The sequence below is a fragment of the Crinia signifera genome, chromosome 5 (genome assembly GCF_055691185.1).
Source record: "Crinia signifera chromosome 5, ASM5569118v1, whole genome shotgun sequence".
NCBI classification, from domain to species: domain Eukaryota; kingdom Metazoa; phylum Chordata; class Amphibia; order Anura; family Myobatrachidae; genus Crinia; species Crinia signifera.
The window spans coordinates 81,088,946-81,115,900 of NC_139221.1; the positions used below are offsets into that span (position 1 = coordinate 81,088,946).

Consider the following 26,955-nt stretch of genomic DNA (forward strand, 5'->3'; position numbering starts at 1 on the left):
CAGGCAGAGAGATGGAAGTCTCTCTGCCTGCCCCAGAGCGTATGTGGGGGGGGAGGTGGGCTCCCCGGGTGCAAGGCAGCACAGGCTGCCCCCCAGGTATGTCAGCAGGGGACCGCGTATATTCACTACACCCGATCGTAACGATCGGGTGCAGTGAATATATGAATATGTAATGAGCGGCTCGGCTCCGGCGCCCCCTGCTGGCTGCTGTGTAAAAAAAAAAAAAGTATATATATATATATATATATTTTTTTTAAATTAAATATATATTCATGTGCTTACAGCACATGAATAAAAATAGCATGCCCCTCCTCAGAATAAAATTCCTGATTTTTTTACACCAAATGTAAAAAAACAAAACACTTTATTTTAAAAGTTCACATTCCACTTCTCCATAAAAAGATAGCGATTGCTACTCGGTGAATCATGGCGAAAAAAACCTTCAAATTCACCGTTTTAGTCAAAAATTCGCCAAACAGCACAAATTCGCCATAAAAACATGGCGAATCAGGCTCATTGAATACCGCCCATAGAATTAATATCCATTCAAAAGCTCTCCTTTCACAGACAAAACTGGCACGTCCTTGCATACAGCACATGAAATGTACACATTTTTTGCGTATAGCCGTTCTATTCAGAGTTAAACAGAACTTGGCCGGATTAGTCAGCCCATGTAAAAAGACACATTAAGATAATAGCAAAGGATTCTGCGTTTGCCCGCCACTACAGTGCTACAGACTGAAGCATGCGAGTGCTATAGATAAAAATGGCACAACTGAAGACTTAACACCCACCCAGTAAATGGTTTACGGGTCCAAGGGTGATAATTGATAGGCCCCAACGCATTTTCTCTAAGTAATGCTACTTTAGTATTAAACTCACTGCGATAAGCAGCGCTGGATACTGAACACCAGATCAATTCAACACTGTTCTGATTCGGAGACCACTGATCCCACACACTTACTGCAGAGCCTGAGGTCTCAGCTAGACAGGCATATTCAAATCCCTACCCAGCTGTGATATGAGGACAGACATATCGGGCAGCCGATCCGCAAATGTACTGTATATGGGTCCGCCATCGAGTTGCTTCAGTGTGTACTCAGCTTAAATTCAACCAGTAAACCAATATTTATGATACCAGGCAGATATTATAACAAGGAAACTGCAACCAAAACTGTGGACAGCACACGTTTCTTTTGTGGAGTAACTTGGACTTCACCAAAATGAGATTGCAGACCCTTGCACCATAACAAATTGACATTTATAAAATGGAATATGTAAATGGTGCATAACTAACTACTTTACAGAGCTACAAATGACCATGGTGCTTAATTTACTGGTAAAAGCCAATCAAGATACTGTACATCTTTGTCATTTTGGCCTGACAGCTATGTAATAAATTCAATATGAAGATAAACATTGGAGATGTATCTTTTTTTAAATACTAGATGTAGTGCAGGACATATGCAAACAATTTCACTATTTTAATTCTCACCTATCAATATAACAGGCCGTACGCCGGAGCTATTCAGCAGATTTTCTGGCACAATTACGGTCTCTCCTGCCGGGATTGGCTGTGGCTGGAAAACCCCTCCCAAAGTAGGCTGTGGCAGAGAGCCTAAAACAAATGATGCAAAATAAGTGCAACACTCGAGCATGGATAAATGTGAGCAACGACTTAAAACCTCTGCGCACTGACGATGAAGACTACTTACCTGGTCTTGTCATTGGACGGACAGGTGGCGCAGAAAAAGGCAAAACAGGTGCTTGAACTGGCGAGCTAGGAGGCCATCCTCTGTGTCTTTTTTTGGGCGGACCAGAAAAAGTCATCATAGCTGTTCACAGTACCAAAAAAAATAATAATAATAATCTTTATTAATCCAGATTGATTTAAAAATAAATATAAAAGAAAATAAGATTATAAATACAGACTATTTTGAAAATCAAAATGATAAAATTGCACACTATGCAAGTTATAATTTTTTTTGTAGAATTCAACTGGTGATAACGTAGTAGTGTCAGAAAGTTTGGTAGAGCTGGTTAGAATCTGTGTTACAGAATATAAGACACCCATTGTTTGAAAAAATTAGTCTTTTACATTTTTATTTATTTTAGTTCTCATTCTTTCTAGAATAAGAACAGCAGCATGCAAAGCTCCATACCATTGTCCCCAGCGACACAGCCAGGGCTCGGAGAGGTGGAGTGAGCGAGAGCCTGAGAAGGTGGGGGGTTTAGCACTGTGGCTCTTGCTCCGCCTGTGGTTCCATTGGGGACTTCTGGGGCATGAAATGAAGGCGCTGAAAGATATCCAATATGCACATTTGGCCATGTTCAACAGAACAGAAAAAAGGAAACCTGAACAACAAAAGTAACGCACCTGCGGAATAAGTCTTTCCTACAATATGCATCGGTAGCGGGTAAGGCTTCACAACACCCTTATTGCGGGAGAGATCCTGGGGAGTACTTGAATGAAGAATTGTAGGTGCTTTGGCTGAGGCATATGATTGTATTTCTGTCAAAATCAAAAGAAGTCTTAAAATGCAGAAAACTTTTGCTACTTTTATTTAAAGCAGGGGTGGGTGATAAGTGTCCCTCCAGCTGTTGATGAACTACATATTCAAGCATGCCTTGCCTTCATTTTGCTATTTGGCCATGCTGAAACTAATGCAAGGCATGCTGAGATGTGTAGTTCATCAAAAGCTGGAGGGCCGCTATTCCCAATATAAACCTAACTTGTCCTGTCTCATGGACTCAACAAAAGCCTTGTTCCTGAGATTCTCCTAATGCATCATGAGGGATGAAGTCTTTGTCTAACTTGCTGCAGCTAAATTGGGACAATGGAAACCTCTGATGCACAGAGACTGCTGTGCCCCCCATAGCACTCCTAATTACGCGCCTAGCTGGAAATCCAGAACTGCATTATCCGAAGCATTTAAGAGGTACAACAACATCTGGCTAGGTCCCAGAAGCAGGGTTATGCTGCTGCACTGGTAACAACAAGAAGGAAGTGCAGCCAAGTCACGTGACTTCCTGCTTTGCACAATGCAACAATGTCAGAGTCAGTGCATTCCAGTGAGAAAGAAATTGTGTTGATCTTCCGCTCTGCATGGGCTCTCAGTTGGTCGAACTAAAGATGGTTGACAGTCATTAGGTCAACACCACTAGGTCAACATACGGCAAGGTCGACAGGATCTAGGATCGACAGTCAAAAGGTCAACATGGGGTTTTTCACTGATTTTTGAGCCGACATGTGTCCACAGGCGGTATTTCATGCCCTACCATCCACTAGGGTGTGGTGGGAGAATAAAATAGTGTCGAGAATAAAATAAAAATCGAGCGCAGCGAGCCATGCGAGGGGACACAGTGCACTTAATCCTGTGTCCATGTCGACTGTGGGGCACAAGGAGGAGTCTGGTATAACAGATATCTGCTACAAAATTCTATCTCATATGTAAATTTACTATTGTAAAATCACACACATTTTATATAAATAAATCTATCTCTCCATCTCTCTCTCTCTATATATCTATATAACTATATCTATCGATCCTAAGGTAAGAAGAGAGGAAGATTCTCACCCAGCGAAGGAAGGGAAGGGGAGTCAAGATATGAAACACTCTGCCAGAGAAGGTTGTGATGGCAGATTCAATGGATTTTATTTAAAAAAAGGGTTACACTATTTTTTTTGCAGAAAAATAAATAAAGGGTTATAACCATTAATCATAATGCACTATTGTGTTTCAGAATTAAGTCAGGTAGTGTGTGTGTCCGGGGCTTCTGGTTATAACAGATTCTGTAGACAGAAATCTCATCCATGTCATTTACACTGCAGGAGATCCTATAGAAGTTAAACTTGATGGACTTATGCATGAAGTGCCAGTTCTCCATGAAAAAGACCTAACAATTCTTAATGACACTTGTAGCAGAATGTCGCCTGTGCTGTTATTCACGGTGTTTAAGAAATTACAAATATAAATCGTTTGTTTATTTGAGATCTGCTATCAGCTATATAAGAATACTTAAGCCCTTTGACAAAAGCTAAATTACATAATATTGCACATCTGACTACAACATTGGACCAAATTCAGACCGCTTAGCAAGGCTGCAATTTTTGCAGATGGATAAACCCATTCTGCACTGCAGGTGGGGCAGATGTAACATGTCCGGAGAGTTAGATTTGGGTGAGGTGTCCAAATTGAAATCTAAATTGCAGTGTAAGACTAAAGCAGCCAGTATTTACCCTGCACACAAAGAAAATAACTCTCCCAAATCTAACTCTCTCTCTGCCCATGTTAGATCTGCCCCACCTGCAGTGCACCAAGAACTTGTCCAGCTGCAAAAACTGCAGCCTTGCTAACAGGTCTGAAACAGGGAGTATGGGTCCTTGGGTCGACTCACTGAAGATCAACATAACTTCAGTACAAACCACTGAGGGTCTACAGAGCTTAGGTCGACATGGTCAGAATGTCGACGTGATTTTTCACTTTTTTGTCCTGAATGTCTACATTGTCGACATGGACACCATGTCTAAGTGTACGTCTTTAACTTGCATGGCTCGGTGCCTCGCACTATTATATTCTTCCACCAGGCCGTAGTGGATGGTAAAGTATAAAATATCGCATGTCGGCAAAAGTCGACCTTTTTGACTGTTGATCTTCCCATTGTTGACCTAATGCTTGTATCGATCTTCCACCCCTGTCAACCTTAGCCACGGTGATCTATTTCAGGTGTCGACCAAAGCCCTGACTACCTTCAGTGTTCAACCTAATATATATCGTCCGAGTGACCGTATGACAAATCAGTCCCATGGTCTCAGAAGATAGATGCAGATCACCTCATTGCAAACATTTACCTGACTGCAAGAATACAGATTTATATTCATTACTGTTTCCATTCTCTGAAGTCAGTGATAGGGAAGTCATCGGCTTAACAACTGGAACTGGAAATGTACGACTTCGACTCTCTGAAAAATAGAATTTATGGCACTTAGCCAATTAAAGCGGCAAAGCATCACAAGAAACCGATAAATAAGAAGACTGCAGCAGAAACTGCAGGGGATGAATACAACACATTGGCCTTTATTCAGATCTGATCGCAGTACAAATTTGTTTGGAAAATGGGCAAAACCAGGTGCACTGCAGGTGGGGCAGATGTAACATGTGCAGAGAGAGTTAGATTTGTGTGAGTTATTTTGTTTCTGTGCAGGGTAAATACTGGCTGCATTATTTTTACACTGCAATTTAGATTTCAGTTTCAATACACCCCACCTAAATGTAACTCTGCACATGTTACATCAGCCCCACCTGCAGTGCACATGGTTTTGCCCATTTTGAGAACAAATTTGCACTGCAATCAGATCAGAATAAGGGCCATTGTGAGGAGTATTCAACTAAAACTATCCAGACCGGCAGAATCTCCCAATGATACACTCCGCTCTCGCTACAAATAACAAATGTAAGAAAGAATCAAATTGCTGCTTTTGTAAAGAAGATTCTTCTTTACTAAAATATTTCAAATCACTTTTAAAGACAAAATAGAGCCGCAAATACATATCCCATAGGAGGCAGAGAATTCCCTAGGACCACCCAATTACATAGAGCAGAAGCAATGTAACGGTAACGAAGAAGGAACTATCTGCACATGTGTGTGGCAGTGTAGTGTCACTAGTGAAAGGACAAAATTGACCAAAATATATGGTCATTATTAACAATTCAAACAAGTTACCCACTCTTATTGTTAACCGTTTAAATCCAATTAAAAGTCAGAAACCGCTTTTGGTAGAATTCCTAAATTTAAATTTCAATCAAAAATATTGCTTGCCTGGTGACACAATAGATAGGACGGTTGTGGTATAGCGGGTTGACGGGGTTTAGATCAACTGCGGTATGGTCAACCACCCGTAGTCCACCCGGCTTAGTTAGACGCGAAAAGATAGTCGGCGGCCGATAGGGAGGCAGTAACGCTAGACACCTGCGACTGACCAGTGGGACCATGGTCAACGGACACATGGTTGACGGGACTTTTTCATAATTTTTTGTTACCGAATGTCATAGGGGTCCCTGGGGACAATGTATATGGGCACAGTGACCCCTCGCATGGCTCGCTATACTCGTCACACTATTCTATTCTAACTCTATGTCCACTAGGATAGTAATTGGACCTGCACCAAAAAATCCTGAAAAAGTTCTGTCGACCATGGTCCGGCCGATCAGCCGCCGGTGTCTAGCGTTACTGTATCCCTAGTGGCCAAGTATCTTTACGCGTCTAACTAAGCTGGGGCCACTAAGGGTGGTCAACCATACCATGGTCGGACTAAACCGCATCGACTCGGCGTCCAGATACCAATAAGACAAGTCACAAAAGTCACAGGGGAAAGCTTTTCTAAACTGGCAGCATGTTGGCAATCACAAACAGCCTTGCGGAGAGTGCAAGAAGAATTCTGTACTTTGACCATGGTAGGAATCATGGAACCCACCTAAACTGGTGTCAGCATGGAACACCAGGCAAGTAATTTGGATCTTCATGACAAATGGCATTTTCAGGAAACACCACTTTGAAAAATGAAAATTACCATTACTGTTGTTCAAAGAAACCAAGTGATTTACCTTTCCAGCAGATAACGGAACCTTTGCAGAGTACCCCCTGAGAGTTCCTCACTAGGTAATACTTTAAGTGCTTCTGCTTTTTTGGTTGAGTTGTAAGTTTCAGGTTTATATGATTGGAGAACTCTGTGAAATATCTGAATCCACGCTCTCCACAGCCAACACAATTTCCAGAGAAACCTTAAAGAAAAAAAAAAAAAAGAATAGTATACAATCATTATATATCTATATCGAAAGAGAGAGAGAGAGAGAGAGAGAGAGAGAGAGAGAGAGAGAAAGAGAGAGAGAAAGAGAGAGAGAAAAAGAAAGGCAAGATCGATATAGGAGACAAAGCAAGAGAAAGCGAAGGTGACAGAGCAGACAAACCACAGAGGAGATAGAGAGAAGGCGCAACCTTATTCAGCCACCACATGACCCAGCCAGAGAGGTCACACAAGGTAGGTGCCAGACAGAAATAAATAGAAGACAAGAGCCAGACAAAGATATTTAATAAACAGGTAAATAATAACTAAACAGCTATGATAAAGCTGGATTTTACTTATGCACTAGAAAACGATGTGTAAAGAACTATGATGCTAGAACTGAACAAAACAAGTGGCGTTACAACTGGAGGAGCTCTGGGTTGTGTCTGTGTGCTGTTGGGGTGTTAGAAGTGTATTGTGTCAGGGGAAGGGGTGGGGTTGTATATGTGTGCTGTTGGAAGTGTATGCTGTGAGGGGAAGGGGTGGGGTTGTATCTGTGTGCTGTTGGGGTGTTGGAAGTGTATGATGTGAGCGGAAGGGGTGAGGTTGTAGCTGTGTGCTGCTAGGGTGTTGGAAGTGTATGCTGTGAGGGTAAGAAATGGGGTTGCATCTGTGTGTTGCTGGGGGGTTGGAAGTGTATGCTGTGAAAGGGAGGGGTGGGGTTGTATTTGTGTGCTGCTGGGGTGTTAGAAGTGTATGTTGTGAGGTAAAGGGGTGAGGTTGTGTATACAGGGCCGCCGAGAGAGAGAGGGGGCGGGAGCGGGGACCCCCTCCATCTCTTCCAGGCAGCAACAGCACACCTACAGCATGTGCTGTGCTGACAGCAGGCTCAGCATGAGCGTCTCACTGACTGCTATACCTCCTGCGGTTAGCCCACGGGCCACGCCACAAAATATTTACCGGGGCCCGGCATACCTCTCGGCAGCCCTGTGTATTTGTGTGCTGCTGGGGGAGAACATGTGTATTTAGGAGCTGCTAGGATTGGGGTGGTGGTGAAAGACGGAACACTTGAAGGGGAATCGTAGAAGGGCATCAATAACTATGATGCCTCCGGGCCCCTGGTATAAACTTATGCCCCTGCACACAACTTACCTAAAAGTGCATTTTTCCCATCATCATCAGGAAGAAACCTTTTATCCACTGCACAGACAAGAATGTGCTCCGGGATACTCTGAGTCTTTGCTCCAACCAAAAGAAATCCTGCAGGAACGTCAATCTGCTCTTTGCTGAGTGAAACGAGACGCAAATCCTTTCCTGCTTGGCAAAAGCCTGATAAAAGTGAAACAACAGTATTATATTCCATTATGTTTTGAAAGGGAGAAAAGACACCAAAGGTCATGTGCTGGGAGACCATAGAGCACAGTATTCCAAAAACAATGTGAAATTGAGAAGTATCATTTCAACATGCAGAATATAATGGACAGATTGCATATAGGTAATAATGCACCCCCAGCTGGAAATTAGGGGTAAAAGGAGATTAGAAGACACTAATTGACTATGAACATGTAACTCAGTAGTGACTTCTATCACCCTATACTTCCCATCAGGCAGTGAAATATTCCTGGGGGGGGGGGGGGGAATGGGGTTTAGAATAAACATTTGTGGACATTTAAGTATGAACACAATGAAGAGGCGATTGTTGATTGGTTAGATTAATTTAAAAAAAAAGGCATTGTAACAGCTAGGAAGTGCTCTATTTTACAAGCTAGGATTAATAAATAATGAGACGGGGGAGAGCTTGTTTCATATGTGCCCATGGCTCACTTTACCCTTTGAGTGCCAACATCTCTGACATATGTTCAAAATATCCGCTAAACATGCCGGTGTCACTCATTTGTTATATAAATACAAATAAATTTGTATAGGATGAGAGATGCAGAAAGTGAGAGATTTGGTAAGAAATCTCCAGGTTTTTTTAAAGCGGCAATCATTTACACTGGAAAACCAGTTTGCTTTGGAAGTGTCAATGATTGCCGCTTTAAAAAAAACCTGGAGATTTCTTACCAAATCTCTCACTTTCTGAATCTCTCATCCTATTAAATTCCCCCCTTTGTTTCCTATATAAAGGTAAACATTGCAGGTTGAGGAATAAAAATGTTTGCTTGCCCATTTTCATACCAATTTTGACCAACTGACTTAATCATCCTAAATACTTGCCCATTTGTTTCCTTTCAAAGTTAAAGGAACAAACAATAACATACTTGCAAAAATAGATGGCAAAATAAAATGGGGATTAAAGCCACAAGCTTGCGTTACCAAATATATTTAATTTAAGGCTTTACAGAGACGAAGGGTAATATAGGGACCTTTGGCAGTTACAGGGATACACTTGTAGCCTTTGAAGCTGCTCATCACTGTTTCGTTTACAATAGCATTTTAGAAGACCGGCAGGACCTTACCATCCACAGTACAAGAGCCTTCCGGTGCTGGTTTCTGTGCATATGGCAAAGGGGGACTATTTGAATCGGACAGATCATCTTCATCCTCCTCATCTATTTCACACACCATCTGACTATTGGAGAAATCCAGGCTGCCATTCTGGGTGTACCTCTGAGCAAAGTCCTTCTCTAGTTCCTCCACTTTGGGCTTTACATCTACATCTTGTCAACAAAAAATATAATATACACCATCAACACACACATTTGTGCAAGGTACATGATTGGAAATATACTAATGGGCTTATGTAATAGCCTGCAAGCTGCAGGCTGTGAGGGAACTTCGGTGAGTCCACCCTTATTACTTAAAGTGGCAATTATTTAAAAAGGCAAAATCATCCTGGTTTTGCTTATGTAAAAGTATTGCCGCTTTAAAAAAAAAAAAAAACTGGAAACCAATCACCAGAATTCCTGTATACAGTAACTTGCCTACAGTCTATTACATAAGCCTCTAAAGGTGGCCATACATCAGAAAGACCTGCTTACAACCATGATTGTATCCAACTTTCCCTTCAACTCCCTGGCAGTCCTTGGTGGTTTTTGGACACACAATGTACAGTCATTAAATGATTGTATGATTGAAGCTTCATTTAAATAGGGGCTGGCCTACTAGGATCAAAAGGATAGGATCCAGGTTTTTTATTTATAGCAGGGTTGCCGACCCTCCCGGAATTTGCGGGAGTCTCCCGAAAATCGGGTCCTTCCTCCCGGCCCCCGGAAGGGTGGGCAACCCTCCCGGAATCAGGGGGACCCCCACTGAGCCCCCCGATCGCGGCATTTATATGCCGCAATCCGCGGGTCTCAGGGGAGGGGGCGGAGCTAAAACGGCACAATCGTGACGTTTTAGCACCGCCCCCTACATGGATAACTCATTTTGGCTATTTCTTGTAATGGGGCGGGGCTTAATGACGTCACAGTTAAGCCCCGCCCCCAAAACGAGTAATGCTAGATTCCTCTCCGGGCTTCTCCCGTAGAGGATTTCTTCAAAGTCGGCAACCCTGATTTATAGGTTGCCAGCAACTACAGTACCAGTCAGCTCACATCTGCTGCACTACTCCATTATTAAATAGCCCTAATGCTGCAATCCTCTGAAAACGGTGTTCAGAGTAGTGACAGAATTGAGCAAAAGGACGTCCGCCGCTCTCTTCAGCCCCCGCCCATTTGCCGTTGGAAACTTCTGCGGCTCCCAGCGTCTTCACTAGCCCGGAAGCCGTACCTCTCTTCTCTTCTAGTCAGGTAGGGAGTGACAAATGACCCTGGTTGTATGAGCCATCTAATGACAGATTGCATGTACTTAAAAGCACATGCAATCTGCTCCCAGACCCCAACACCGCGGGGCCGGCATTGCTCGATTGTATGCACACAATCTGCACACAAACCCTTGAAATTGTATGATTGGGTGCAATGTCTTTCAGGTGTATAGTGAGGGGGGTTGGGGGCTTAAGACTCCGTTGGGCCCTATGCAAATATTAGTTTGTGCCAATGCACATCTTCTGTTTGAGAAAATAAACAAAGAATGTAAGCTCTAACGAGTAGGGCCCTCTCTCCTCGTGTGCTTTTCTAAGAATATATCTCTGCCACTGTTATAATTGCATCAGTGTTCGCTGCTGTAACTGTCTTATTTACCATGTACTTGTCCTAATTTGCATTTGTACTGTAAATCACTATTTTCTTGTTTTGTTCTTTTGCTCATCTATGTATTGTCAGGCGCTGCATCAAAATACCTAGGTGATGTTGGAGCTATGAACATAGGGGGCTATGCAGATCAGTTCGCAAAGCACATTTATCAGCAAACTAGGTGATTCATTGCACCCTATAGGCGCTCTTCACACCGTCGTAAGGGTCTGCGTCCCCTTAATTTGTGAACGTTTGTATTGTGAGAAATATGGTTAGAATTGTATGAAAGATGCCTGTATTGCAACTTGAGTTATAGGTGAAATGTGTTAAATGGAGAGCATATGATTTGGAAGGGGGTGTGTATTCTTTTGTTTAATTAAAAAGCAGTTGTTTAGGTGTGTGTGTGTGTGTGCGTGCGCGCAATAGTATAGTAGGGTGTTTTTGAGTCAGCGGCTCCCCACTGGCGGAGGTCACGACAAAGGAAAACAGGAGGCTGGGTAGTGATAATGGTGTGTGGGCGTAAGGGGGACTAAAGAGGAGGGTGGGGGACACTGTGCAGCTTCTGCCAGTGAGTGAGGGTCCAGCGTGGCAGCACAGGAGTACAGGATGGTGGCCCTGAGTCAGTGTCTCCTCCTACTGGGTGGGAGTTAGGGAACATGAGAGCAGGAGGCTGGGCTATGAGGTGTGATAGGGGTATGTGGGCGACACAGCGTCAGCGACACCCCAGTGGTTGCGGGGGGGTCGGCAGAGGGGGGGGGGGGAGCAATGGTGGGCATGTACTTTAGCCCTGGCTGGGCGGGGGGGAGGTGATGTCAAGGGGGTGGGGTGAGTAGAACACTGCTCTTTTCCTTAGGTGGGGCGGGTTTGTGTATAACGCTGGGCGGGAACGTTATACACTTAGAACACTGGTCTTTTCACTAGGGGGGTGGGTTTGTGTATCTCGCTGGGAGGGAACGTTATATACACAGGGGATGAGTGACAGATCTGGCTAAATATATAAGAGATGGGCAAAACCGTGATGCACTGTAGGTGGGGCAGATGTAACATGTGCAGAGTGTTCGATTTGGGTGGGGTGTGTTCAAACTGAAATCTAAAAATTGTAGTGTAAAAATAAAGCAACCAGTACGTACCCTGCACAGAAACAAAATAACTCCCCCCAAATCTAACTCTCTGCACGTTACATCTGCCCCACCTGCAGTGCATGGTTTTTTCCATTTACTAAAAATGATGATCAGCTCTGAATAACCCAATAATCTTAACAGTTTTCAATGCAAAATGATACAATACTAAAACCTGTGATCCTCACTGAAATGCTGGTATGTATACTGCAAGACGTAAATGTTCAACCTGCTGTGTCATTTAATGGGCATAATAATAGGCACACAAGCACTGCTCATTGCAGTCAAACTATTCAAGGTGGGGCAATATTTCTAGTTATAACCAAAAGTCCTCCCTGATTAGTTTAATTCCATTAGGTCTTCAGCAACAGCATGAGGCTATTACACCCATCCATAGAATAATCACCTTCTGGAGAGAACGCAGGGGTGTCGGCAGTAAGATACAGCTGGGAGAACACTGGACGCGGCACCACACTGTTACACCTTAGGGAGGCTTCTATGGAATTGTGAAGAGCTTCCTCAAACCGTGCAGATTTCAGCTGTCCTGCGTAGGAGTTCCCCATCGCCTGTTACACACAAACAAACATTACACTAGCTAAATAATCAGGGGGAGACGGACGCACAGAACTGAGGGATACCAAACAGCAGTTTGCTTAGCTGAAGGTCTCCATCTTCAAGCAGATACAAGACATTTATATGGTACTTATGAAGACAAACATATCACAATGCATAGTTAAGAATGTTCTAAAGCAGCTCTCAAATGTTCAGGAAAAGCTATTGATGGTGGGTGCACACATGTGCAAAATACTGGAGAGTTAATCCAATGTACACAGTGCTATAATAAAAGGTTACAATATTCCTATGCTTGCCTTATTGAGTCCCATCTGTCAAATCTAGGACGGGGGAAGGGACTTTGTGCTCCTTAATACAGGGCAGGTGGTCAGCATAAAGAAGCCATGGGACAGGTCACAATAAGTAACACAAGGCATGACAATGAATTAGAGCTAAACATGACAAACAGGGATTTGGAAGGTTCGGGGGAGGCACGTGTGATATGGTGGAGAACATCACGGGGGACATGTCACAGAAGTGTTTAAATCTATTTGTTGAGCAGCTGTTTCCAGATCAAGGCCTCATTTACATAAACTGCGTGGATTCTTAAAGATTTTCTGCAGGCTCCAGCAGTGACCAAATTAGGCGTAGATTGTGGCTTTCCCTTGTTACACATTATATATATTGTATAGACAGAAATAGTTAATGCACAGCATGACCGTGTTTACTGAAAACATCCAGCACTCTTATTTTGATTTAACACCGACTATTAGGTAAATTATACAGGAGAATTATGGCTTACTGACCGGTTTGGAAATGTTTTTACGTGCTGAGCCAATACACCCTGTTATAAGGTTGATGTTATTTACAAATGACAGAAAATGGATTTTATTATATACTCAAGGCTTAAAAGTCAAGAAAATGTATCTGGGTTAAACAAAAGCACTGAACAGAATGCAGCAGGGTAAGGTAAGAATAAAATCATTCAAAACTAGTCCTTAAGGGGTGTACACACGGGGCTATTTTCTAAGCCATTTTGACTACATCTTCAAAATTGCTGCAAAGATTTGCCTGAGTCGGCCCGTGTGCACACAGTGAGCGATAGCAATGCCTTGGCCCCGCAGCGTCGCGATTGCCCACCCAAATAGACGGGTTGGGTTTGTTTGGTCAACCATAGGATGGTCAACAGCCATTGGGTCGACATACAGGAGGGTCGATAGGGATATAGGTTGACATGGGACTAGGACGACACATGTGTTAGGCTGACATGGTTAGGTCGACGGTCAAAAGGTCAACATGGGGTTTTTTGACCCGAATGTCGAGTCAACATGGACACAATTTAAAGTGTACTGTATCGCTCGGTATGTTTCGGGAACGGTGCCTCGATACGTTCGGCACACTATTTTATTCTCTCACAACTCCCTAGTGGATGGTAGGGCATGAAATACCACCTGTCAGCACAGGATGGCTCAAAAAAAGAGTAAAAAAACCCATAACGACCTTTTGACCGTCAACCTAACCCATGTGTTGACCTAGACCCCTGTTGACCTTCCTGTATGTCGACCATCCTATGGTTGACCATTCGACCGTATCCCAAATAGACAGTGCAGGCAGGAATATTCTTGCTACACTGTGTATTTGGCTGCAGCTCCTGAGGCTGGCAGGATGTAATTAGCTTTCTCTCTGACAGCTTAACTACATCTTGATACACATGGGGCTCAGCCAAACAGAGATTGATTGCCTAAAGGGGTGTACACATAGGGAGATTTTGATTAATGGACAATTTTGACTAAGCCATTTAGGAAGAGATTTTGGCTAGATGCACTGGAGATTTTAACTAAGCACCGATAGTCTATGATTTAGTCAAAATTGCCTCGCCTGCACAGTCAATCTATGCTAAGCAATTTCTGCTAGACAATATTGACTAAAGGGGTGTACACACTGAGTGATCCTTCTAAGCGATTTTGACTACATAGTCAAAATTGCTTAGAAGGTTAGTAAAGATCTGTCAAGGTTAGACATATCTCCCTATAATATCGCTTAGTCAAATCGCTTAGTCAAAAACGCTTAGTCAAAATCGCTGTTGTAGCTAGTCAAATCGCTTAGTTAAAGTCGCTCACTAGTGAGATTTTGGCTAAACTTTAAGTTAAAAGTTAAACTGTTAAAAGTTCTCCGTGTGTACACCCCTTTAATCATGCATCTGATAACATATACTTATCTAAAGTAGAAGAGAACACAATTAAAACCATATTAACAAAAACTCACACAAAAAAAAAGCTTTGCGAATTCAACAAAAATGTATCCTGTGAACGGGACACCTCACTTGCTATAATTACAGCAATCTCTCTGTGCCTAATAAAACAGTCATATGTCAAATGTCGGGGATAAGAATAAAACTTTCCTGTTTCCTAAGAATTCCAGAAATTCTTTTGCAAGGTAAACAAAAGCAAACAACAATCTCCAGAGTGGACTACTGACCGCAGGCAATCTACAGCTACATCAAATATAGCAAACTAAGGGGGTTATTCAATACCCGTCACTATTTCCGATGGGGGAAATAGCTGTCGGGTTTGCAGAGATCGGCCGTGGATTGTCAAGATCAAGGCTGTATCTCAACAAAACAGACCCATTTACGCAGCCACGCCCCCATTTCACCGAAATAAACAGGGGAGCGGGCCGAGAATGGGCAAGGGTCACAACTATCAGGACATCCTGACAGTCGTGACCCTGGATTGATTACCCCCCTAAGGCCAATGTGAACTAGAAACATCACCAAAAAAAATAAAAAATCTACATAGAAAAGTCCAATAATGTCCCATAACCAATAACCTAATTACTGAGACCAAACCAAAGACATGTATTTCAAAAAGCGAGGAGACAAGATTATAGCTGAAATAAACATTACCTGGCACTGGATAAGGAGCAACTTGTCACTCAGGTCTACTAGGTACCATTAGGTTACTCATTCACTACATTGCGTAATACCCCTCTACTGTGCCAGTGACTGGCTGTGCAGAATTATACAAAAAAAGCAATTCCACCCCTACCTCAAAAATTTCTTGCCTTTTTACCCTGATCCAACCTCTCCTTCACCCCCTTTCTCGATCTCATTTTCCTTTTTCACCCCTACTTTTACATATTTTATATCTCCTTTCTTTCTCCTCTTAGGAATCTCTGTTTATATGTCAGGATGTCTATCTTATTGACTTTACTGAAACATTGATTTCCTTGTTTAGATATAATTCTTTATTTTTTTTTTAATGCTATAAGGTCTTATCGCTTTATTGGATTTTGAAATGTATCTATATTGTGTATAAAAACTAATAAATAAACCCAATTATAAAAAGAAGCAATTCTGCCCAATGAAACTTCCTCCTCCTCCCCTTTAAGGCTCCTCTCCATGGTCGGGCATCAGTTCTTGGCTGTGGCGTGGATTCTTCTGAAAATAACTCTGCTCCCATCCTATGGAATGCCCTTCCACGCACAATAAGACTCTCCAATAGCCTCCAAACATTCAAGCGTTCCCTGAAAACTCACCTCTTCAGGCAAGCCTATAATGTTTAAGTTCTACATGCATAACCCTCTGAGGCACTTATGTATTATATAGCTACCCTTCTGGACTTGTAACTTGGTGGGACTGCTATGGTATTACTGGTGCCTGTCCTTGTGTTTCCCCCTATATCCCTATAGATTGTAAGCTTGCAGCAGGGCCCTCCTACCTCCAAGTCTGTATGTTGTTACCCAGTTTGTTTTATCACTGTCTACTATTGTAAAGCGCAACGGAATCTGCTGCGCTATATAAGAACCTGTAAATAAATAAATAAATAAATAAATAAATAAAATCGGACCTCTACAGTTCTAGAAATCAGAAACTCCTTCTGAACTATTTCCACAATAGTCTACTAATAACAAAAAGGTCAGAAACCAACCGAAACATTCAAGTTCAGTGTGTCAGGTGAGTCTTTGTATGCAAACAGAACATCCCTTTGCGTCAAGCAGAGTATCAGTAGAACATATATTTTGTCTAGTCAGGAGAAATATAGACTAAATCAGATTTTCCCACTGCTGGGTTACACCAGCTCTGCAGACAGAGATAACCTTTACACAAATACAACAAAAACTGGAAATAAATATATGCAGGCTTCTGGAACAGTTGCAGAATATACATTTACATAATTAACATGTGACGGGGAGAGTCTATTAAACGCAAGCAACCTTCCTGTAAACATGCAGTCCAAGGATACGTGTGATCCAAGGACAGAGTCCTCATGTTCAGTTGATTATAATAGACTCAAAACAATGACAGAAACAGTTCTTTCCGTCACAACTTTAATTCAGTGTAGCATTGAGAAATAGTTTTATGCTGATCATCTTTGGCCACTTCTCTAAATATTAATGCAGCCAACTTGTCTTTTTTTTTTGAACAAGATTACAATTCTGCTTGCTTATAACTAGGGATGTGTGCTGACCTCCGTGGTTTAGTTTTGGTAAAAATAATGGAAAAGCAACAATTTATTTGCTCTTGTTGTTTCCTTGCACCTAATTTCAGTTTGATGTGGGGTAATGTACCCTTCAAATCTCAGAGGTAAAATTTCACACCATTTGACAAAAAAAAAAAAAAAAAAAAAAGTGTTACGAACTTTATTTCGAGTGCAAAGATGGTGATCTGGTTAAAGGCCCCCATACACTAAGTCGAGGTATCACATATAGCCAGGGCAGGCGACAAAGGGGACACTCTTATAGGTCCCCAAACTTGTGAGGGGCCCCAAGGCTCTGAGAGGCCCAGAGGCTGTAAGCATGTCTGAGGCAGTGCCGAACTAGCAATGATTTATAAAGGGTGCTGCCTCCCCACCTGGGTTCCTGGAAGAAAACGTACACATACCCCAATCTAGTAACCCCCCCTAGGTCTGGTCACCTGTTTGGCTACTAGTACTAATGCGTTATGTGACATTAGGGAGGTTAATCCCGGGCCATTTTTTCAATCCAGGGATTTGGGATTGAACAATGGTCAATCCCGGGATGGGTCTCCTGATATGACCAATGATGTATCTGTTACCTCTCTGGCCACATGAGAGGTGGGAGAAAAGGAGCAGGGTGACAGCTGGCAGCGTGGCCCTGTACGGCGGCAGGTGGTGGAGGAGGTGAGGTTACTCTGGGAGACTTGGCGGGCCAGGGAGGAGGCAGGTAACTCTGTGTGTAGAGGCAGACGCGACAGCGTGGGAAACAGTGTTTGGCTGCGCATTGTGACCTCTAGCATCACGCTGCACAGGCACACAACGCAGCATGATGTTAGAGCCACACACTGCGTTTCCCATGCCACTGCCTGGACTCCGAGTTACCCTGCCTCCTCCCTGGCCCACTCAGCGTTACATGGGGTGACGGGGATAAATTGCACATTTCGATCCCGTAATCCCGGGATTCAAATACCGGCCAAAAATGCCCTAAATCCCGGGATCCCGATCCTGGGATTGGCATCCCTAAGTGACATCATGCAGCACAGCGAACCATACGACGCACAATGCGGCGACATCCCTGCCCTATTATATTGCAGTGAATATTCATTATCAATTTTTTCTAATCAAAAAAACCCACATTCAATAAAGTAAAAGTCTGGGTATGCATTTTGGGTGCCCCCAGAGATAGAAGTGTACCAGGCTCCAAGAATGCTGATTCCGGCCCTGCATATAGCCTTGCATGCAATACCTAGGCTACTGCCGGGACTGCATACAATATATCATACGTGACCCTTCCACATACTATGTATCATATGTGATGCCAATTACTGCCACAGGATCAAACAAATCCTTGTGGCAGCCATGTCTATATCCGGATCCAACCCGATGAGCACAGGTTCCAGTTCTGAAGGTGCCCATACAGGAAACCAATTACCCAGTCCTTTTTGTGCTAAAATAGCATCGTTGTGCATGCGATGCAATGCTATTTTAGCACAAAAAGTACCGGGTAATTGGTACGTGTATGGGCACCTTGAGGCATGCGTGCAAGAGTCAATACACTGTAGAATGAAATATATGGGGCAGAGGTCGACTAGGGATGTTTACTTAAATGCAAAGCAGCCTATCTTTTATTCTGGTTCCACCCTAGAACCCAAATCACATAGTAAAAAGCAACACAATATAACCCAGGCACTAGCATGAATAAGTAAAACAGAACTACAAAATATGAAATCACTTCCCTCCTAAATTTAAGGACATGATTTTTTTTCTCCTCTCACAGATGCCTCTCCATCGTCACATTAATTTCATACAAAGCCATAGATATAGAATCCATAATTACAAAAACAAACAAACAATAGGCTACCAAAGGTAAACAAAGAAAGCTCTACAATTAGTTTGATTCCAAGATGCACATAGGATAATGTTGGGGGCTCTGGAACCTCTTCCACAGCTTCTGATGCAACAATGCTCTGGATTACTCCTGTCTTCAGTCACCAATGCGTTTAGAGTTAACATTCTCTGTCAAGAGTGTTAACTTGTGGTAGGTAGGTATTAACCAGTGCATTCTGGAAACAACCCCATAAAACCTGCTGTTTTGGAGATGCACCAAGTCCCCAGCAATTACAATTTGGCCCAGGTCAATGTTGCTTGGATGCTAACACTTGCCCATTTTTCCTGCTTCAACACATCAGCTTAAAAAGAATGGACTGTTCACTTGCAGCCTAATATTTTCCACCCATTGGTAGGTGCCATTGTGCCTCGATAACCAGTGATATTCAGTTCACCCATCAGTGGTTTTAATGTTATGGCTGACTGGTGTAACACTACAGTTATACAAAAATATTGAAGCAGCAAAAAGACGTTTAAAAATATGATACACATTTATCAAAGCATCACAGTTTAAAATAAAATACATGTAATTCTTTTTTTTTTTTATTTACCAATTTACACTTCACATTGCACCATTCATAGATCTTAATCTTAAAGCATTCTGTACATATACCAAGCAGGAAATTTAATATGAGAGAGATTCAGAAAGTGAGAGATTTGGTAAGAAATCTCTATTTATTTATTTTTTTTAAAGTGGCAAGCATTTACACTGAAAAAAAAACACTGTTTGATTTTGAAGTGTAAATGATTGCCGCTTTAAAAAAAAACAGGGAAATTTCTTACAAAATCTCTCACTTTCTGAATCTCTCATCCTACAGAAAAGTACAAGACTTCCCTGAGCACCTTGATACTTAAATATGTGGAAGATCTGCAGAGGGTAAATGGGCAGTACAAAGAATGTATTCACCTTTGAGGCGGTAGCAAATACTACTTTGAACATCGTAGGTACAGAAGGCTTCTAGAAGAAAAACTATTGTAGTTAAAGCATGACTACTGTTATGCATACTTGCCTACCCTCCCGGAATGGCCTTAAGGCTCCCGAAAATCGGGTCCCCTTTCTGCCGCCCCCCCCCCCCCCGGGAAGGTGGGCAAGTCTCCTGCATGCCCCTCCAGAGCCCCGCTCTCCCCCCGGAGCCGCTGAAAGAATGGCAGAGTTTGGGGGTCTGTGGGAGGGGGCGGGACTAAAATGACGCAAATTGCATAATTTCATGTCGTTTTAGCCCCACCCCCTACGCTCGGATCAGCGAACCGTGGAGTTTGCTTGCATTGGTGGTGAGGTTGGTCTAATCAGCCTTGACCCCGCCCAGGAGATTTGGTTGTCCTCTCAGGGCTTCTCCAAGAGAGGCAAATGCCAAGTATGCGGTTATGCCTTGTGCACACTATATGATGTGTGGCACCTCCAATATCATTAATGATATCAGCGGTGCCGCAAAATGAACGACCCGCCATGTAAACACTGGTTAATGATATGCTGTCACTGGGACCCCCACCGAACACACACTCAGTGCAGTCAAACTGAACAATGATATTACCTGGTAATACGCCCATTATCATGCACATCGTTAACGGAAATCGTATATAGTACGTACCCACCTTAATGAACAAATCTGAGGTCACCTTCCCCGCATTAAGAAATACTTATTGATGAGGGGTCAAATGATTACTGAAATGTCAAACATAATAAATGAGGCAAAGTATCCTAGCTGATCTGTCGGTAATGATCTCACAATATGGTAATGAGTGGGTCACTAGCACCTGCCACACCTTTCACAAATTCTGAACGGATATCATGCTTCACAAAGAATACTACAACAGCAGCGTACTGAGCATGTATTCAGACTCACCTCTGTACTTTCAGTCACACAAGATGAATAGCATCATTACTGAGCAAAGTATGTATAAGGGCTCGTCATCAACCTTAGGGAAAGAACAAAATAAAAATACTAAATTAGCCTACAATTTAACACAAAGAGCATGGATTTATTGTTATTACTGTTACTATTAGCTACAAATAATAATATTATATTGTAGGTGAGAAGTGGCTGCATTCTCGCACCCTTTTCAGAAAACAACTGGCTACTCACACTTGCAGGAGACCCCCTGTCCAGTCTTCTAATTAACAATGCTTCACTAATATGAGTGTCACTTAACCTTAAATTAACTTCAAGTCTACATCTGAATAGATAGAACTTCCTGTTGAACGGTCTTTTATATAGAGGCTAAGAAAGGTTCAAGTAGCTTCCAAGCTACCATAAAAAAGAATCTGGAATGCCGAAAAAAAAAAAAGATAAAAGAGCAAAAATGGAAAATGTTCTATTCTTGCTCTAATGGAAAATTGCCATTATAAACGGATAAACTGCATTATATTACATTAGTAGTAATTATCACTGTAGTTTTTAATAACAAGAAAATAAGCAAAATGAATCAATACATCGTATACCATAAGACTAAATAAGGTATACGATGGTATGCGATGCGACGCGATGTTGTACAATAAAAATTGTATGGCATTGTATGCCATACAATGGCATACAATGTGATGGTATACGATTTTTTATTGTACAAGTACCCTGATGGGTCCTTACAATGTTAAATGCCCCCACTATCAACGCCAACCCGAAGCGTGGTGAGCGTAGCAAGCCCGCGAGGGGCGGCGGGTATGCGTCCTCCGACCTTTGCATACCCCCCCTATCCACGCCGACGTTTAGTTGATTTTAGATCATGTGGCGAGCCCGAAGCGTGGCGAGCCCCACGAGGGGACGTGGAATACATGTTAAGTAATACGCGTGCGCTCACCACGCTTCGGGCTCGGTGGCTCGCTGCGCTCGCCACACTGTCTAAAATAGTCTCCACGCCGACGTGGATAGTGGGGGTATGAAAAGGTCGGAGGATACGTACCGCTGCGCTCGCCATGCTTCGGGTTTGCGCTGATAGTGGGGGCGCCGTGCTAGGAAACAAGTACCACAAAAAGTGTTATCCTCCTCCCAGAAAAAAATGCATCTGCAATCATTATACTATAGACAGTATAAGGCTGTGCAGCATAATGAGTGACACAGAGAACATACGGGTGCCGGATGGCATTCTGAAGGTCAGAAACCTGACTGTTAAAAGCCTGACAGTCGGGATGCCAACTTACAGGGGCTATTCTCCCTCATGGGGGTGCACGACCCCTATAGCACAAGAATAGAACTTGCGGCAAAAGCAGCGAGCCCGCAAGGGACTTCAATATGCTGAACTCCCTGCGGGAGAACTGGCAGTCGGGAGTCAGATGTCGGTCTAATGACCGTCGGAATACTGACTATGGGACTCCCATTCCACACCCACAACATACAGTACTTAGCACATTGGAAGGCATTTTCAGGACAATTAAACAATGCAGTGGCCACATTTTATATACAGGGGGAAAAAGTTTGTGGTTAGGGAAACGTAGTATTTAATATTATTGGTGATTACATCATTTAAATCATCTTTTTGGTAGCCCAATGGTTACATATATCTTTATTATATGGTTGTTGTTGTTGTTGTTATACAGTATTTACAATTAAAAAAAATAAATTGAGACAAAAGCAGCAAGGCCCCTTACCAAATCTCAATAATCAAGAACCCCAGATCCACTAGAAATTACATTCAGTTTTGCCAAATGTTGCCAGTTCCACTTACCCATATCAACACATGAATAAAGGCGCTTACTCTATGCACCCCTGCAACCAAATATGTTTCATAACCACTGTATGTCAATTATGTTTCACACAACACGCAGGGTATAAGAGCCTTAACAGTGTCAGACACTATAAAAGAACACAAGAAACCATTGTACTGTAGTTTACTTTGTGTTTTCTACGTATCCTGTGCTGGCCCCTGCAGATCACTCAGCACACATCGCACTGCAGTGCTGATTGTGGAGCTATCTCGCAGAGCGATCTACATTGCTCAGCAAAATCTCCCCAAGTGCAGGCCGCTTAAGTGAATTGGTGAAGTAAAAGCCTGTTGCACCTGCATACTTTCCCACATAATCAGTTTAACAAAGAAAAAGAAAAACCATCTACAGCATTCTCTGCCATTGAGAAGTGGGTGGCCTTGCTTCTCCACCAACATGAAGACAGTCACAGATGGCAGCGAGGTCAGAGAACACAGCTTTGGAGAAAACAGTAGGCTTTCACAAGGATCTAAATGATTCAAAATCTGAAACAACTGTAATCCAATCCAGCTATTCATGGCCTCAAATGAGTATTTTACCCCTTGACACGTGCTGCACACTTCACCTGCTAGAGCGGATATTCAGATTCAGTATAATCAGATGAAAATACACAAAGGCTTTTGGCCTCAGGCAATAGACCTTAATTCAGAAAACACATTTTCTTAAATGCCCAGCCTTCCTTTGTGGACACTTACTCTTTCATCCATTATTTAAACTATTAAGCCCTCAGCAGTCCGAGTCTTTTTTGTGTCATTTTTGGAAGCAATTTTACATAACTCAGTGAGACCAGGATTCCTTGTGCCACTACTTGCAATGTGTGTGGACCACAACACTTGCACAGTAGATACAAATAATCAGACCAGACTTTATGCTTTATTTGCCTGCCACTGTAGAGTCTTATGAAGAAACGTATTTTGCATCAAATACTATTACCATCATATTATTGAAGGGCAATTGAGATTATATATATATATATATATATATATATATATATATATATATATATATATATATATATATGTATGATGTGCACTACATCATACATCAATTGCACGTCAATAATTTATTTTAGGGTCCAATACACTATAAAAGAGACTGTTAATAAATAAATTCTAAACACACACACAGAACACGAAACAAGCAAAGCCAATGAGAGCTACATGACATGTAAAAGCAGATCCGGATATCAATGGCAAGACCACCTTGGATAAGGAATCAGGAGACAATGTCACTTTTCAGGACCTTTTGAACATGACATGCGATCCATCTTTGTTCCGTTCCAGGCAAAACTGCTTGCTCTAGATATCTAACAGAATTGCCTTGTCTGTTCCTCCAGACCAGTCCGCCAAGCACCAAAACCTTTTTTGTTTGTTTCACCATTTGCTGGCAGCAGCAGTTCAATTGATACACATCCATCTTTACAATGCCTGGAGTGACAGATGCTCTTACTAGAGAGCATATCATGGTGAGTGAGTGAGCACCAGATAACATCTATAGGAACTGAAAGCCAGAGGTAGTCCTAACTGACAAGGGGGCCATAAACCTTTCAAAGGCAACAAATCAAACAATGGTGAAGACAGAGCCCCATCACAAATCAAGGCCAGATAAAAAAAACTATTTGGTGACCAAGCTCACTTTTCCACTGAAGGTCAACTTGCTAGTGAGCAAACCAGAGGAATACATTTTAAAAAATAAATACAAAGTAAGTCTTAAAAATTTGTTTTAGTACGTTGGAGTAGAACATAAGTTTCCACTTTAAAGAAAAAGTCTGCATATGAAATAAAAAACGTGACTTCTAAAATTCTACTGTATATTAAAAAATGATCTAAAATATACAAAAATTGCACAGCTTAGGTGTTCGATCTATAATGCGTTAACCATTTTACAATGTGGTCACAATGACATGCACACGATACAGTTCTACAATAATGATACTGCCTCATTACCCAGGCAATTTCCCCCATGTTCACTTTAGGGACAGATCAAATATTGAATATTTAGTGATAATGAAGCTACACCTCCGTTTTCATTAGTATATGGAGTGGTCCAGGTGCACAGGACAAAGTAAAGGCCTACTTGCCTACCCTCCCGGAATGACCAGGATGCTCCCAAAAATCAGGTGGCCCTCCTTGCCCCCCAAAAGGTGGGCAAGTCTCCCGAAGTAGGTGGACCAAGAAGGACCAGATTATTTATTATTATAAGTTATTTATATAAACCCACACAGCTCTTTACAGAGAATATTTTAACATTAACATCAGGCCCTGCCCCAGTGGAGTTTACAATCTATAATCCCTACCACATGTACATGCACACACATTTATTCTAGGGTTCATTTTGTTGGGAGCCAATTAACCTAACAGTATATTTTTGGATTGTGGGAGAAAACCGGAGTACCTGGAGGAAACCCACGCAAGCAGAATTTACAAACTTTCCACAGTTAGGGCCATGGTGGGAATCAAACCCATGACCTCAGGTGCTGTGAGGCAGTAATGCTAACCATTACACCATCCGTGCTGCTGATGCGATTTGTGCGGCTATACAATGCCGGGTTTATGACACTGCATAAAAGGGCAAAGCCCCGATGACGCGATCTTGCAATCATGCCCCCACCCCTAAATAGGACAACTTCCTGGTGGACATGCCCAACACACTTTCTAGGCTTGCTAGAGATGTAGGCAACCCTGGACAAAGGACATAAAGACCTGCTAAATTAGGGGTGACAACACCATGGAGGAATTGTGATACTGGGCTTTGACCAAAAAAGGTAAGACTGGGGTAATTTGTGGAGAGTGGTTGGTGAGGCTCCTTACTGGAGCAATGCACCACCCCAAAGTAAGGACTACATTATTTGGGCGTTCAAGTGCTCAGCTGTCAGCATTGACACACAAAAAAACATATGAAAAACTTCTGTCACTGTCGACCTAGACATGGTCTGTGTGCTATAACACACCGAAGGTAGTGGTAAATTCACAGAATTAATATGCAGCTAACAACTCTACAGCAGATGTGTGATGTCACCATGGACAAGAAACTCTAATGGAATGTTTCCAGCACCTTGTTGAACCCAAGTCAAAAATGATTTCTGTGGGCAAAAGTGGGTCCTATCTAGCCATTTTACACCAAACTTATTTCTTGGGATATTGCCCAACCGTAGGGGCTTGGTGTGAATGCTCCCTTAAAAAATATCCCGGGTCTACAGTGTGAACTATAGACCAGCACTCTCCTCCTGTGCAAATAGTGGTATCGAGATCTAGCGCTCTCCGCTAAGAACTGCAGCCTCTTCTCCCAACTCTGCGGTACATAGCATAGCATCAGAAGCTGCACTATGCTCTCTGTCGCATACATACAGCACAAAGCTGAAACCTGCCAGGAACTCAGGGATAGACACAGCTACTCAGTCGGCCATCATTGCTGCAATGCTTGATGCATTGATGTCCCAAGCATCCCTACTTCCCTCTTTTGTAAACATCATCCTTATTAGCCCTTAAAAAGGGCCATTTCCAATTACAGCCATAGGAAAAAGCATGGCTTACCTGGGTTCAGTGTGAATGGGGCTGATACGGCAATATTCCAAGTTGAAGTTGTCTAAAGCCGGGTCTGATCTGAGATTTTGGTGTAAAAGCAGTATTAGTGTAAGTGTACTGTAGGTCATGAAAGTCAAGGGAAGCTACTTCACTAAAAAGAACAGATAAAGAGAAATAAAAGATATTGTAAAGGAGAGCACACTTATTTTTAGACATTCTCTCCTGACAAATCCATTAATGGACAGGGTGTCGAAAATAGAAAAGCTGTGTAGAGTCAAAGCCAGGTCAGTATGACACAGAACCAAGTACAATATACACTGAATGCAATATTCTTCCCAGCATTTTGTGATAGCTTTGGATGCTGCGACTTACTCAGTGGGTGACTTGAGCAGGACTGCGATGTTAAAGGTCCAGCTTTTATTAAAAGGAGCTGTGTGTAAAGCACTTTGAAACATAAAAAATTATTTTATTAAATAAAATGTAATACCTGTAATAATTAGTTGTTTAAAGAAAAAACATTACAAGAAATGAATAAAAAAAAGATTAAACTGATCCCCTCTAAACACTGTAGATTCACTCCAAGGGCAGCCCAGACTACGTCATGCTACAATGTGGCCTTCGTGTTCCAGCAGAGCACTTGCTGTGTGAAGCTGTGTAAAGCTCCCTGTGCAGCTTTCCGAGCTAAGGACGGATGCTTTTGCTGGATCTCTTCCTGTACGCTAGGGAGAGAGTGCGGGGTTGGGCATTTTCCAGTCAGCTCAGATTCCAGCCATCTGCAGGCATTTCAGATGAAATCTTGGCTCCATGGTGACAGCCTCTGTATG

General features: G+C 42.5%; 1 protein-coding gene across 7 annotated transcripts in view; it reads right to left on the reverse strand.

The window, feature by feature from the left end:
• GREB1L (GREB1 like retinoic acid receptor coactivator) overlaps positions 1-26,955 on the reverse strand; it is a 112,331-nt gene that overhangs the window by 37,567 nt on the left and 47,809 nt on the right. For 4 of the 7 annotated variants that reach the window (XM_083187535.1, XM_083187538.1, XM_083187536.1 and 1 more), the window contains 10 exons: positions 20,755-20,827; positions 12,421-12,580; positions 9,244-9,444; positions 7,937-8,113; positions 6,606-6,782; positions 4,853-4,963; positions 2,378-2,512; positions 2,163-2,297; positions 1,716-1,835; positions 1,496-1,618 (listed from right to left, as the gene is read on the reverse strand). In XM_083187535.1, coding sequence (XP_083043661.1) covers positions 1,496-1,618; positions 1,716-1,835; positions 2,163-2,297; positions 2,378-2,512; positions 4,853-4,963; positions 6,606-6,782; positions 7,937-8,113; positions 9,244-9,444; positions 12,421-12,577 — 1,336 coding nt within the window. In that variant the 5' untranslated portion in view covers positions 12,578-12,580; positions 20,755-20,827. Of the gene's footprint in view, positions 1-1,495; positions 1,619-1,715; positions 1,836-2,162; positions 2,298-2,377; positions 2,513-4,852; positions 4,964-6,605; positions 6,783-7,936; positions 8,114-9,243; positions 9,445-12,420; positions 12,581-20,754; positions 20,828-26,140; positions 26,158-26,955 lie in introns of those variants that run through there. The other 3 variants (XM_083187540.1, XM_083187537.1, XM_083187541.1) reach the window with 3 other exon arrangements.